The 13,078-nt window shown below is 34.2% G+C and overlaps 1 protein-coding gene across 4 annotated transcripts; it reads left to right on the top strand.

Moving 5' to 3' along the window:
- Positions 1 to 379: 379 nt before the first annotated feature.
- LOC126890764 (uncharacterized) lies at positions 380 to 9,933 on the top strand. Of its 4 annotated transcripts, none has more exons than XR_007700454.1 (3): positions 380 to 699; positions 775 to 8,487; positions 9,003 to 9,933. XR_007700454.1 is itself a non-coding variant. In XM_050659943.1 (2 exons), exon 2 carries the CDS (start codon positions 1,223 to 1,225, stop codon positions 2,186 to 2,188), a length of 966 nt encoding a protein of 321 aa, XP_050515900.1. In that variant the 5' UTR covers positions 380 to 699; positions 775 to 1,222; the 3' UTR covers positions 2,189 to 9,933. The 4 variants fall into 4 exon arrangements, 1 of the variants encoding a protein (XP_050515900.1); XR_007700453.1 differs by having other exon boundaries at positions 775 to 2,561; positions 3,080 to 9,933; XR_007700455.1 differs by having other exon boundaries at positions 775 to 2,561.
- Positions 9,934 to 13,078: the final 3,145 nt, after the last annotated feature.

A 13,078-nucleotide genomic window follows, 5' to 3' on the forward strand; every position in this document is an offset into this window, starting at 1 on the left:
GTAATTTGGTATATGTTGGACAAACCGCACGCAATTTAGGTAGTCGTTTAGTTAGTCACCGCAGTGATAGCAGATTATATCCTGAAAGATCTGCTCTTGCCGAACATGTTAATAAAGAACATCACAAAATGAATTACGAATCGGTCAGAGTTTTAGCTTCTGAATCCAACTATACTAAAAGACTGTTCTTAGAGATGGCTTTCATTTCGCAGAATTCTAATGCAATGAATAAAAGGAGAGACATAAATCAATTAAGCTCTATTTACTCATATCTATTATGTTTGGACAACTATCCTCATTTCAATGATGTCTCAACATCTGATTCATTGTAAAGTTTCCAGCTTTCAATGCATTGAAATGTAAATTATTTATAATTTTGGTTTTCAACTTCAAACAAAAGTCAGGTAAATTTTTGATGTGTATTCTTAAAGTATTAGTACTACATAAGACAAAGAAAAAAGAAGAAGTGGTGTCATTTGCCTATGTCCAGGAATGACATTGACTTCTAACCTCACATTTCACAGTTGCCGGCACACGTGGCATGTAAATCTTTTTAATTGTCTTTTTCTTATGTGTTAGTGTGTAAAATAATTTGTCAATTTGGTCTTTTACACCATGTATTTTTTAATATTTGACTCAATCAATGAGTGGTGCGTGAACCTGAGAGTATAACATCCACGGAAAGCAAATCTCAATAACGTAAGTTTTTAAACCTTTACACCTTGTACTATATGTTTTCGAGGATGCTGTACTAACAGTAGCACTTTATTTCAGTTATTCTTGATGATGAAAATAAACATTTTCGAAAGCTTGAAACTTAGTTAAAAGAGTACACTTATTTCACCGCTGCATAAGCCAGGCAAAATCCCAAGTGTTGCAAAAAATCCTACACGATAACGACATTGACCTGGTTGCCATACAAGAGACCCATACTGAAGACAAAGTCCAGCTTGATTTAAGAGGAAAGATACCTGGCTACGATTTACTGGGAGCCACCTATGATAAACATTACGGCGTCGCAACCTACATTCGCTGCAATATAGAAAATGGTTTCCTACTTTCTGCTTCCAATGAGAATAATATACATGAAGTAGTCACCAAGATTGGAGATATTACCGTAGTTAACATATACAAACCTCCAGCCACTACATGGAACCCAGAAGTGCTAAAGACTCATCCACATCCTACTAAATACATCGGCGACTTCAACAGCCACCACGAAATGTGGAAGTACACCACGAATGATGAAAATGGGGAGGCACTAGTAGAATGGTCCGAAGAGCAAAACACATACCTAGTTTTTGATGCCAAAGACAGAGGAACATTTAAATCAGCTGCATGGAGAAAAGAATATAACCCAGACCTATGTTTTGTCTCAAAAGATACCAATGACAGACCACTAACAACTGCGAGAAGTGTCCTTGCAGACTTCCCACATACTCAACATCGTCCGGTGCTTATCACCATCGGAATATCAATTCCAATAATTAGATCATATCCTCTACCCAGGTGGAATCTTAGAAAAGCAAACTGGAAGAAGTTCTCTGAACAACTAGACCGGACCTTGAGCTGGGTCCCTCCAACCAGCAAACATTATGAGAGGTTTGTGGGCGCAGTAATAAGCACTGCCAAGAAAACCATCCCTAGAGGGTATCGCAAAGAATATGTGCCTGGATGGACTGAAACATGTGAAGACTTATACACGAAGTTTCTCGAAAGTGGTGACCGAGAAATAGCCGATGAGCTTTTACACAACATCGATACAGCTAGACGCCAAAAATGGATAAAGACTGTCGAAAACCTTGACTTCAAAAAATCAAGCCGGCAGGCATGGTCCTTGTTGCGGAAAATTGGAGGAGCTAACCAGCTGGAATCCAGAGAGTCTAAAATGTCTCCTAACAAGGTTGCCTCCCATATAGTATCTCTATCCAGAGCTCCACGAGATCGAACACATACTACCAACGTGAAAAGAGACTTAAGGGCATTAAAACAAATGAACAGAACGAACTCCGAATATTCAGCAAGAATACTTATTTCTGAAATCACACATGCGCTGAAAGAAATGAAATCAGGTAAAGCACCTGGCTTTGATGGTATTCATCCAGAGTTCTTGATACACAGTGGTGCATACACGAAACAGTGGCTTGCAATGTTCTTTAATGATATACTTCAGTCAGGTAACATGTAACGGTCACGTTACGAAAGTAGCTCTTTAATAATTATTATTATTATTTTCCCTCGGTCTCTCATTTAAATTCTCGTATAGGACCACTGAGGTGACGTCATACCTCGGTGATGGAACGTACTCCACCTATCGAGAATTATTCGGGTTCTGAGAGAATTTGACGTTTACCTTGGCGGAGAAACGCCTCTCGTTCTTTACTTGACTGTGAGCTGTGGTGTCGAATAGATATACCATATAGAATGGCGGATGATTTCCTCCAACTTATTTTATCACATAAGAAATTTAACGTAAAGTAAAAAGTTACCACCAGGGATTGTCTGGAGTGAGGAGACATGTGGGTGACAACTCCTGTTGGAGTATAAATAGGAATCATTCGGTGAGATCTACTTTTTCATAGTAATTTTTTATGTATAGTCTTGGTTTTTGTGATGGAACCTTTGAGATATTAGGTTCATTGTTAAATTTCTTAGTCAACTCATTATTTGGATTTTATGTAGATTATTTCGATTATTGAATATTTATTCAAGGAAAATTATATATTAATTTATTTTTTGGTTAGACATAACCAAACATATGCAATTCTCAATTAATATTAGAAATAATTATCATTTCTCTGTAGGTTTTAAATTTATTGAACCTCCAATATTTTTATAAATTCTATATATTTTTACAGATATTCCCTCAGATAAATCATATTCAAATTTCACATTTATCATTATTTGTTCATGTGTTCACACTCAAAATAGTTCAAGGTTACCTGAGATTAGTTTTTGTTCCATCTTAATGATCGGTTTTTCTATGTTAATGCTTCTAAAAAGTTTCCTCAATTATTTCTTCTTCCCTTTACTTTTTGCTAATGTTTAAAATGGGAAATAAAACTGGGAATGTTTTTAGCCATTTGGGAGAAACCCTACCATGAAGTCATAGACCTTATTTGACCACCTAGAGAAACCACTACAGCCACAGTCAAGTCATCATGGGAATACGTCTTTTTGGGAACAAGCTATGGGAGCGTTCCAGCTCAATTTTCGTCTTGGCACCTGGGCCTACAGGAGTCATGGAGTCGCACCATCCTGGTGCATCATTTCCTAGGATGCAACCGCAACCTCGTTTGGGAACATTTAGTGAGGTGTTTTAGTAACTATTGGTTTTTTTTATATTTCAGACTATCTGTTAAATACACTATGTTTTTTTTCCAGATTTAGGTTACCTCTGGTTTTTTTTGACATATTTGTATATTAGATTATTTGGTTCCCAAACTTTGTATCTACGGTAACTTCTTGTGCACAGGAATAAGCCTAGAGAAAATTAGGTTTTTAATGCTTTATTATTGCTTTGATATTGGTTTATGTAATTCGGGTAAATTTATTTTTTAATATTACTAGCTTGTTTCCCAAATATTTTACTGTTATTCGCTTTATTCCATTTGTTCGGTTAATTTAGGTCATCGTCGGTATTTATCTCAACTTCATTTCTACTTTAGTCAATTGTATATTTAACTTTATTTATTCATTATTGTATTTTCCCTTAGTGAGGCTTGGGCCTATTTATTTGTAGTATTTTCATCTTTGTCAGTTTCCTTTAGTTGTACGTAGCAGGCGTACTATAACCATTTGGTAGAAGACTTATGTAATTTTGTACCCTATATGTTAGTGAGAGGTACTTATACCTGTAATTTTGTAACAGGTAACATTGTTGTTATCTTAGGTTGAACATAACTTTTGCAAACTTTTGTCATGTTAGAGTCACATAATATGAACTTGTTTAACTCAGAGATTGTTAAAAATCTAGTAGTTATTTTTAATAAATATGTATTTATTTTGTATATCATGAATTTTATTATTCCTTTATGTTCATTATTACAGGTTTAATATATTTAATATTTGACAGCAGTATAAGATACCTGGGAAAATGATCGAAGATCATTTTCATGGCGCCCATGATTAGTTAGTTTTATTTATTTTGTTCGTTTTTAGTCATTAGTCATCTCCATTCATTTTCAGTACATTATTCTTATTTTATTATTTCATCTTTTAGTCATCATTACTATCTATATAGAGCTACTGTTCTTCGACAGGCATGCAAACGAGCCGTATCCATCCTTGAGTGTCAAGTTGCTCTCTTGCATCTATAGCTAGCCAACTCTATTCAGTTTGCCTCTGTCTCTTCCCACTTTACTTCTATCCCTTCTAATCCCCCTTTCTTCAGTACTACTGAAAAGTAGTATTTTTTATTTTTCCTATTGCGGCTTCTCAACGTAGAAGTCACTTCATCCTTTTCTTCCCCCACACACCACTATCTCTCTTCATTTTTAGTTACCAAATCTTTTCTTTTTTTTCCTTACTTCTGTTGGAGTACCTATATCTTTCTTTTTACTTTCACTCCAACAGAAGTTTTCTTCATTTTGTTACACTGGCTGCCCAATGCGTGGTGCCAACCGTTTATGGTTTTAAGACAGTAGTTCTTTTAGTTCATTTTTATTTTATTGGAATTTTCTGTTTTATTAACTTTTGATATCTTTGTATACATGTTATTTCTGATTTATTTTTGGTCTTTTTATTTTTATTAATACTAAACAGGTAGACTTATACTGCTTTTGTTTTCGATTAGTTTATTTCGATACCTCATTTTTAGTTTTAGTGGTACAGCTCATATCTTAGTTTGGATTTTGTATTTTTATTGGAAACTTATTTATGTATTTAGATTGAGTATACATAACTGACATTATGTTCTATTAGTTAAATTTTTATTCCTTCTACCAATGGTAGTACGTTTGCGCGTACAATTAATCGTTGAATATATGCATACATTTTTTTCTAGTGTGGTTATATTTTACACCTAACTAGAAATTATTTTCAGTATTTAGGTATTTTATTTACTTTATTGATTTGATTATTTATATATTTTGCTGGCATTTTGATTTGTTGGTGTGTCGCTAATATTTTCTCCATATGTATCTTTGTCTTACAAACTTTAGATTATATTTTATATTTGTTATTTTTGATATTTGGGTTGTTTGGTAAGACAGGCACACACCACAAAGCACAATCAGTCCACAACATTAGCTTCTACACATGATACGTTGAATTCGCATGGTTCGGATGATTACAGATGGTCATCCAAATTATTTTTCTTTAATTGGTAGTGTTAAACATAACAATTATAATTATTGTATAGTAAAGTAGTTCCATTATCCACCTCAGTTTCTAGTTTTATTATTGTTGATAATAATATTATATCAATGTGGGTACCATAAAATAATGCTCATAGAAATCAGATACTTTAGGTTGAGATTTAAACATAAATCTTTTATTAGTTAGAAACATTGGTACTTTTTCTATTAAGTTTAGAACAATCCTCAGAAGAAGATTAACTTAACGGTGTCGTTCAAGCTAATCTCTTCTTCTGTTTGTCTTTAGCTTAGCTCAATCGTTAGTATGGTTAGAAATTTTAGTCTGATTTTTTTTTACCATCTGATAATGCAGGTACCTACATACATTGCTTGATTTCATCTTTGGCTTTGTTGTTGATGACTTTTAATTTATTACTTATTAATTTAATTATTATGTAGTACTTTATGTATGAGTTTAATTTTTTTTGGGTATTAGGCATGGTGCATTGTAATTATTATTATGAGTCAATGTTATTAATTGCTAATCCTGTCAGTAGGATTATACAATTAATCAGAACTTCACTTGTATTTTTGTCTAGTTTTTGCACACCTAACCCTTAAGTTAGAAGGGTTGTTGATTATTATATATTTATATATATTTGGATAGGTGAACTCATACAAGTACTCTTGTTTAATATGGATATTATTATGGAACTATGTTGCACTACCATATCTCAGGTTATATTATTTTTGAATATTTGATTACCTACTATTTTTTTTACATTATTTTTATATCTAGTTATGAATTTGCCATATTGGAAAGATGTGGTTTTTAATTTGTTATTGGGTTACTCTATTAACATTTGTCTCCAATATCTTAAACACTTTATAATAATTTATATCCTTCTATCCTACACACTATGATTCTGGAATTAGATTGGAATGTTGATGTGAGTATGTATGGTTTCTTAAGTCTTTTATTGATTTCTTCTTGTGGACTAGCCTGTCCTTACTCTGTTAATGCTAGTGAGTGAGTACGTGGGTTCGAAATTCAGCAATTGGCCATTGCTATCCGGTTTCGTAATCTATGTCCTCATGGCAGAGTATGCAGATGTCTATTCATCATCATGTCCTAACTATTCTTGTCTAATTAGTCCAATTATTCCAGTTACATATTTACAATTTGATAGGGAAGTATTTAGTTTATATTTTATCTCGTACTTCATATTATGTTTGTTGTTGACTATCCCTATACGCAGTAGGTTTGTTAAGTCAGTATTTGGAGTGTTTAGACAAATGAGTTGTTCATTTGAGTATATTCCCACTTCTTTCCTTAGGCATTAGTTTTGTTATTTAGATTTTGGAACATTTCCTGAATAATTCCACGTATGTGAGAGCGCATGAATCACGTATGTGAGAGCGCATGAATCTGCAGTTTTAATTAAAATTGGTTGCCCGTTCTCGTCAATTTTTTTTTCCTATCACTTATCACATATTTTTTTTTTCTATCACTTATCATAGTGTCATAAAACTTATGAGTTCATCATTTATTCTTTTTCTTTCTTACTTATTCTTACATTATTGGTACCTTATCTGAGTCTGGTTATTCTCCTACATCTGTTGTAGCAACATGCTATAGTTCGCGAATACCAGCACAAATTAAGTTTAGGTAGTTTCTATATTTTAGTCAATATACCTTAGGTATTTATCTTACCTTTGATTTAGTTTGGTTACCTCTCTGTTACTTAGTCTGTTAGTAATTTTTTTTCTGACTTATTTTGGATTACTTAGTTTAGATAGGTTCATATTACCGGATGAGGGTGTATGTAGACCTAATTTATTTATTTTGTTCAGTATTAGTTACCATTGGATCCAATAATTTAGTTTATTTAGTATTAGTAAGAATTGGTCCATAAATTTGCCTGATCGTTCTTCTTTGGATATACTCCTATATAAATCTGGTGTCCATTGATAGTCCGATTCTGGATAAGCGTCCGATTCTTCATTTATTTTGTGTATTTAGTTGGATAGGTTCGTATTACCGGATGTGGGTGTACGTAGACCTGATCTGTTTATGTGGTTTAGTATTGGTGTGAATTGGTCCATAAATTTGCCTGGTCGTTCTTCTTTGGATATGCCTTTTATGAATCTGGTGTCCACTGATAGTTCGACTTTGGATTAAGTGTCCGATTCCACATATATTTTGGTTATTGAGTTTTGGATTCCTTTGGTATGTTTATTATTAGTATTATTTGGCATTAGTGAGAGTTGTTCCATAAATCTTCCTGATTGTTCTTCTCTGGATATACTATTATGAATCTGGTGTCCATTGTTAGTTCAATTTTGGATTAAGTGTTCAATTCTTTACTTATTTTAGTTACTGATTTTTTTTATTCACTTTGATATATTTACTTGTGATATGGATCGAATTGGCTCACACCTTTTCCTGGTTGTTCCGTCCTTGGATATATCCTTTATAAATCTGATGTCCATGGATATTTCAATTTTGGTTTGGTGCCCAATTCGACACTTAGCATTATTATGAACGTTAGTACCGTATTTAGTTTTGTTTTGGCTTTTAAGCAATATTATGTCAATATTTGGGTAGCAGAGAGTAACATAGTAACATTTTAGTATGAGTTTGAGTCATGTATTTATTTATTTCTCCTTGAACATTAGTTTATGCTTATTGGTAATCTTGCGAATCAACGTGGATTGTTAGACTATGTATTGCAAAGTTAGTTGTTATTATTTTGAAGTTTAGAAAAAAAAAATTTTATGGATAAAATTTTTTTTTCCCAAGTAGAAGGGGATTGTAACGGTCACGTTACGAAAGTAGCTCTTTAATAATTATTATTATTATTTTCCCTCGGTCTCATTTAAATTCTCGTATAGGACCACTGAGGTGACGTCATACCTCGGTGATGGAACGTACTCCACCTATCTAGAATTATTCGGGTTCTGAGAGAATTTGACGTTTACCTTGGCGGAGAAACGCCTCTCGTTCTTTACTTGACTGTGAGCTGTGGTGTCGAATAGATATACCATATAGAATGGCGGATGATTTCCTCCAACTTATTTTATCACATAAGAAATTTAACGTAAAGTAAAAAGTTACCACCAGGGATTGTCTGGAGTGAGGAGACATGTGGGTGACAACTCCTGTTGGAGTATAAATAGGAATCATTCGGTGAGATCTACTTTTTCATAGTAATTTTTTATGTATAGTCTTGGTTTTTGTGATGGAACCTTTGAGATATTAGGTTCATTGTTAAATTTCTTAGTCAACTCATTATTTGGATTTTATGTAGATTATTTCGATTATTGAATATTCATTCAAGGAAAATTATATAATATATTTTTTGGTTAGACATAACCAAACATATGCAATTCTCAATTAATATTAGAAATAATTATCATTTCTCTGTAGGTTTTAAATTTATTGAACCTCCAATATTTTTATAAATTCTATATATTTTTACAGATATTCCCTCAGATAAATCATATTCAAATTTCACATTTATCATTATTTGTTCATGTGTTCACACTCAAAATAGTTCAAGGTTACCTGAGATTAGTTTTTGTTCCATCTTAATGATCGGTTTTTCTATGTTAATGCTTCTAAAAAGTTTCCTCAATTATTTCTTCTTCCCTTTACTTTTTGCTAATGTTTAAAATGGGAAATAAAACTGGGAATGTTTTTAGCCATTTGGGAGAAACCCTACCATGAAGTCATAGACCTTATTTGACCACCTAGAGAAACCACTACAGCCACAGTCAAGTCATCATGGGAATACGTCTTTTTGGGAACAAGCTATGGGAGCGTTCCAGCTCAATTTTCGTCTTGGCACCTGGGCCTACAGGAGTCATGGAGTCGCACCATCCTGGTGCATCATTTCCTAGGATGCAACCGCAACCTCGTTTGGGAACATTTAGTGAGGTGTTTTAGTAACTATTGGTTTTTTTTATATTTCAGACTATCTGTTAAATACACTATGTTTTTTTTCCAGATTTAGGTTACCTCTGGTTTTTTTTGACATATTTGTATATTAGATTATTTGGTTCCCAAACTTTGTATCTACGGTAACTTCTTGTGCACAGGAAAAAGCCTAGAGAAAATTACGTTTTTAATGCTTTATTATTGCTTTGATATTGGTTTATGTAATTCGGGTAAATTTATTTTTTAATATTACTAGCTTGTTTCCCAAATATTTTACTGTTATTCGCTTTATTCCATTTGTTCGGTTAATTTAGGTCATCGTCGGTATTTATCTCAACTTCATTTCTACTTTAGTCAATTGTATATTTAACTTTATTTATTCATTATTGTATTTTCCCTTAGTGAGGCTTGGGCCTATTTATTTGTAGTATTTTCATCTTTGTCAGTTTCCTTTAGTTGTACGTAGCAGGCGTACTATAACCATTTGGTAGAAGACTTATGTAATTTTGTACCCTATATGTTAGTGAGAGGTACTTATACCTGTAATTTTGTAACAGGTAACATTGTTGTTATCTTAGGTTGAACATAACTTTTGCAAACTTTTGTCATGTTAGAGTCACATAATATGAACTTGTTTAACTCAGAGATTGTTAAAAATCTAGTAGTTATTTTTAATAAATATGTATTTATTTTGTATATCATGAATTTTATTATTCCTTTATGTTCATTATTACAGGTTTAATATATTTAATATTTGACAGCAGTATAAGATACCTGGGAAAATGATCGAAGATCATTTTCATGGCGCCCATGATTAGTTAGTTTTATTTATTTTGTTCGTTTTTAGTCATTAGTCATCTCCATTCATTTTCAGTACATTATTCTTATTTTATTATTTCATCTTTTAGTCATCATTACTATCTATATAGAGCTACTGTTCTTCGACAGGCATGCAAACGAGCCGTATCCATCCTTGAGTGTCAAGTTGCTCTCTTGCATCTATAGCTAGCCAACTCTATTCAGTTTGCCTCTGTCTCTTCCCACTTTACTTCTATCCCTTCTAATCCCCCTTTCTTCAGTACTACTGAAAAGAAGTATTTTTTATTTTCTTACTTCGGCTTCAACCTAGAAGCCACCAACCCTTTTCTTTACACATCCCACTCTCTCTTCCTTTTTATTACTTAGTCTTTTCTTTTCTTTTTCATTACTTCTGTTGGAGTATATCACTCCAACAGAAGTTCATTTTGTTACAAACATTCCTTTCTCACTTAAGCGAACAAAGATAATTGCAATTCCGAAACCGGGCAAATCAAACGATAAGCCAGAAAACTACCGCCCCATAGCTCTACTCAGCATGGTATATAAACTATTAGAAAAGCTTCTCCTCAACAGAATTAGTCACAGGATACTAGAAAATGTCCCCATTGAACAAGCTGGCTTCCGCCCTCATCGAAGCTGTACGGACCAAGTGCTGTCATTAACAACTTTTATAGAAGCTAGTTTTCAAAAGAAACAAAAGACAGCAACAGTATTTATAGATCTAACAGCAGCATATGATACTGTTTGGAAACAGGGATTAATATATAAACTGGCCCGCATTATCCCCTGCAGAAAGATAATTAACCTCATTGACAACATGCTGACCAACAGAGCCTTCCAGGTTATAATGGGAAAGGAGACGAGTAGACAGATGAAACTTAACAATGGTCTTCCACAGGGTTCTGTACTTGCCCCTTTACTTTTCAGCCTCTATATTGCTGACATGCCTGAAACCGAATCTCGGAAGTTTGGATATGCTGACGACTGGACCCTTGCAACAAGCCACCAATCTTTAGAAACTACAGAAATCACTCTCACGAATGACTTATCCATCCTCAGCGAATACCTTAAGAAATGGAGACTACAGCCAAGTACTACAAAAACTGAAGTATCAGCTTTTCATCTAAACAACAAGTTGGCAAACAGAGAATTGCGAGTGTATTTTAATAACAAGCTGTTAAAACACAATAAATACCCGAAATACCTTGGGGTTACTCTAGACAGAACGCTCACATTCAGAGAACACCTGACGAAAACAGCAGGAAAATTGAAAACACGCAACAATATAATACAGAAACTCTGCGGCACTACATGGGGGTCCACAGCATCAACATTAAGATCCTCTGCTCTTGGCCTGATATATCCGGTGGCAGAATACTGTGCTCCAATGTGGCTAAATAGCAGGCATACCCACCTGGTCGACACCCAACTAAACCGTACTATGCGTATGATAACAGGCACAATTAAGCCCACCCCTACAATGTGGCTACCTACCCTTAGTAATATAGCACCACCCAACCTACGCCGCGAACATGCATTGGTTAAAGAATATAACAAAATAATGGACAGTCGCCAGCTTCTAGTCCACAACGACATCCCCGATATTCTTGGAAACCGTCTCCGATCCAGGTTACCCCCTCTACAATCTGCTCAAGCGCTGCAGCAATCCAACTTTGACTTAAATACCCGATGGAGAGAAGATTGGGAAAGTAGGACAGATCCGCATTACCATAGTCTACCGGACATCATAGGGAAACCTGGCGAATTTGAACGTCCCCGTAAGATTTGGGCAGCCCTTAATCGAATTCGAACAAACTGTGGAAGATGCGCCGACTCCCTCCACAGATGGGGTAAACTCCCCTCGCCTTCTTGTGACTGCGGCGCTGCAAGACAGACGATCAGTCACATTGTTCAGGACTGCCCACGCAGAGCATACACAGGCGACCCTATAGACTTTGTAATGGCAACCGAAGGGTCAATCGAATATATAAAAAAATTGGACATCTGTTTGTGATGCATTGTATAATGCATAAATCTAAATATATTCTGTGATATACTTAAGCCATACGCTAAATAAATAAAAAAATAAACCGCTGCATATCCCAATAACCTCAGAATTCCGTTTTCTACGTTGTCAGCAAAGACTTCTTTTTCCTTTTCTTTTCAAGGCATGGGATTCTATCAGAACATCGCATATCGCTATGGTGACCTCGCTGTACGGGCACTCAAGGATTGGTCAAAGACTAAACAAAAATTGGCAAGAGAATACAATAAGAGATGTTTTTTATTAAGATGTAGATAATCTAACATTTCACCTACACATATCATACACTCCACTTCATCCATCACAAAATTGTTACAAAGACAGGACATCCAGTCGAACAAGGATCCTTTACAATTTACCAGGTTAGAGAACAGAATTTTGAATTTAGAAATTTCTAATTGCATTAAAGTCATTCATAATTTAGAGTCTAATTTATCGAAACTCAAAAGAGACATCATTGACTTTACTTCTGAATTCATTTTTAACAACTTTTCTAGTAAACAACAAGTTTTATATAACAAAACTTTTCATAAAACCCAATTAGTAAATACTAACAAATATAATAGATTATTTAATCAAGAACTGAACTTGAAACTAAAGACAAAACCGGGTTGGATTAAGAACCTCTCCAATGTAACTTTACCTGATGATATTTCTAGATTTTTGTCTTTGGGTCCCAAGTTCAGTATAGAACCTATTGTAGGGAAAGATATCCCTATCAGGGATATGTTGGCTGACGTTGAAACAATTATGCACTCTGTCACGGATGCACAACTGAGGGACGTACTAGTAGCTAAATCTACGTACATCATTACTGATTATGTACATAAAAACAACAGTAAAAGTGGCTTTAACTTCTACAGAGCTATGTTACATAAAACTCGTAAGTTTTTTAGTGAAAACACTAACATTATTGTCATGCCTTCTGACAAATGTAATGTAACTGTAGTTCTGGAGAAGCAAAGATACTTAGATTTA

The sequence above is a fragment of the Diabrotica virgifera genome, chromosome 8 (genome assembly GCF_917563875.1).
Source record: "Diabrotica virgifera virgifera chromosome 8, PGI_DIABVI_V3a".
In the NCBI taxonomy this organism is placed as follows: domain Eukaryota; kingdom Metazoa; phylum Arthropoda; class Insecta; order Coleoptera; family Chrysomelidae; genus Diabrotica; species Diabrotica virgifera.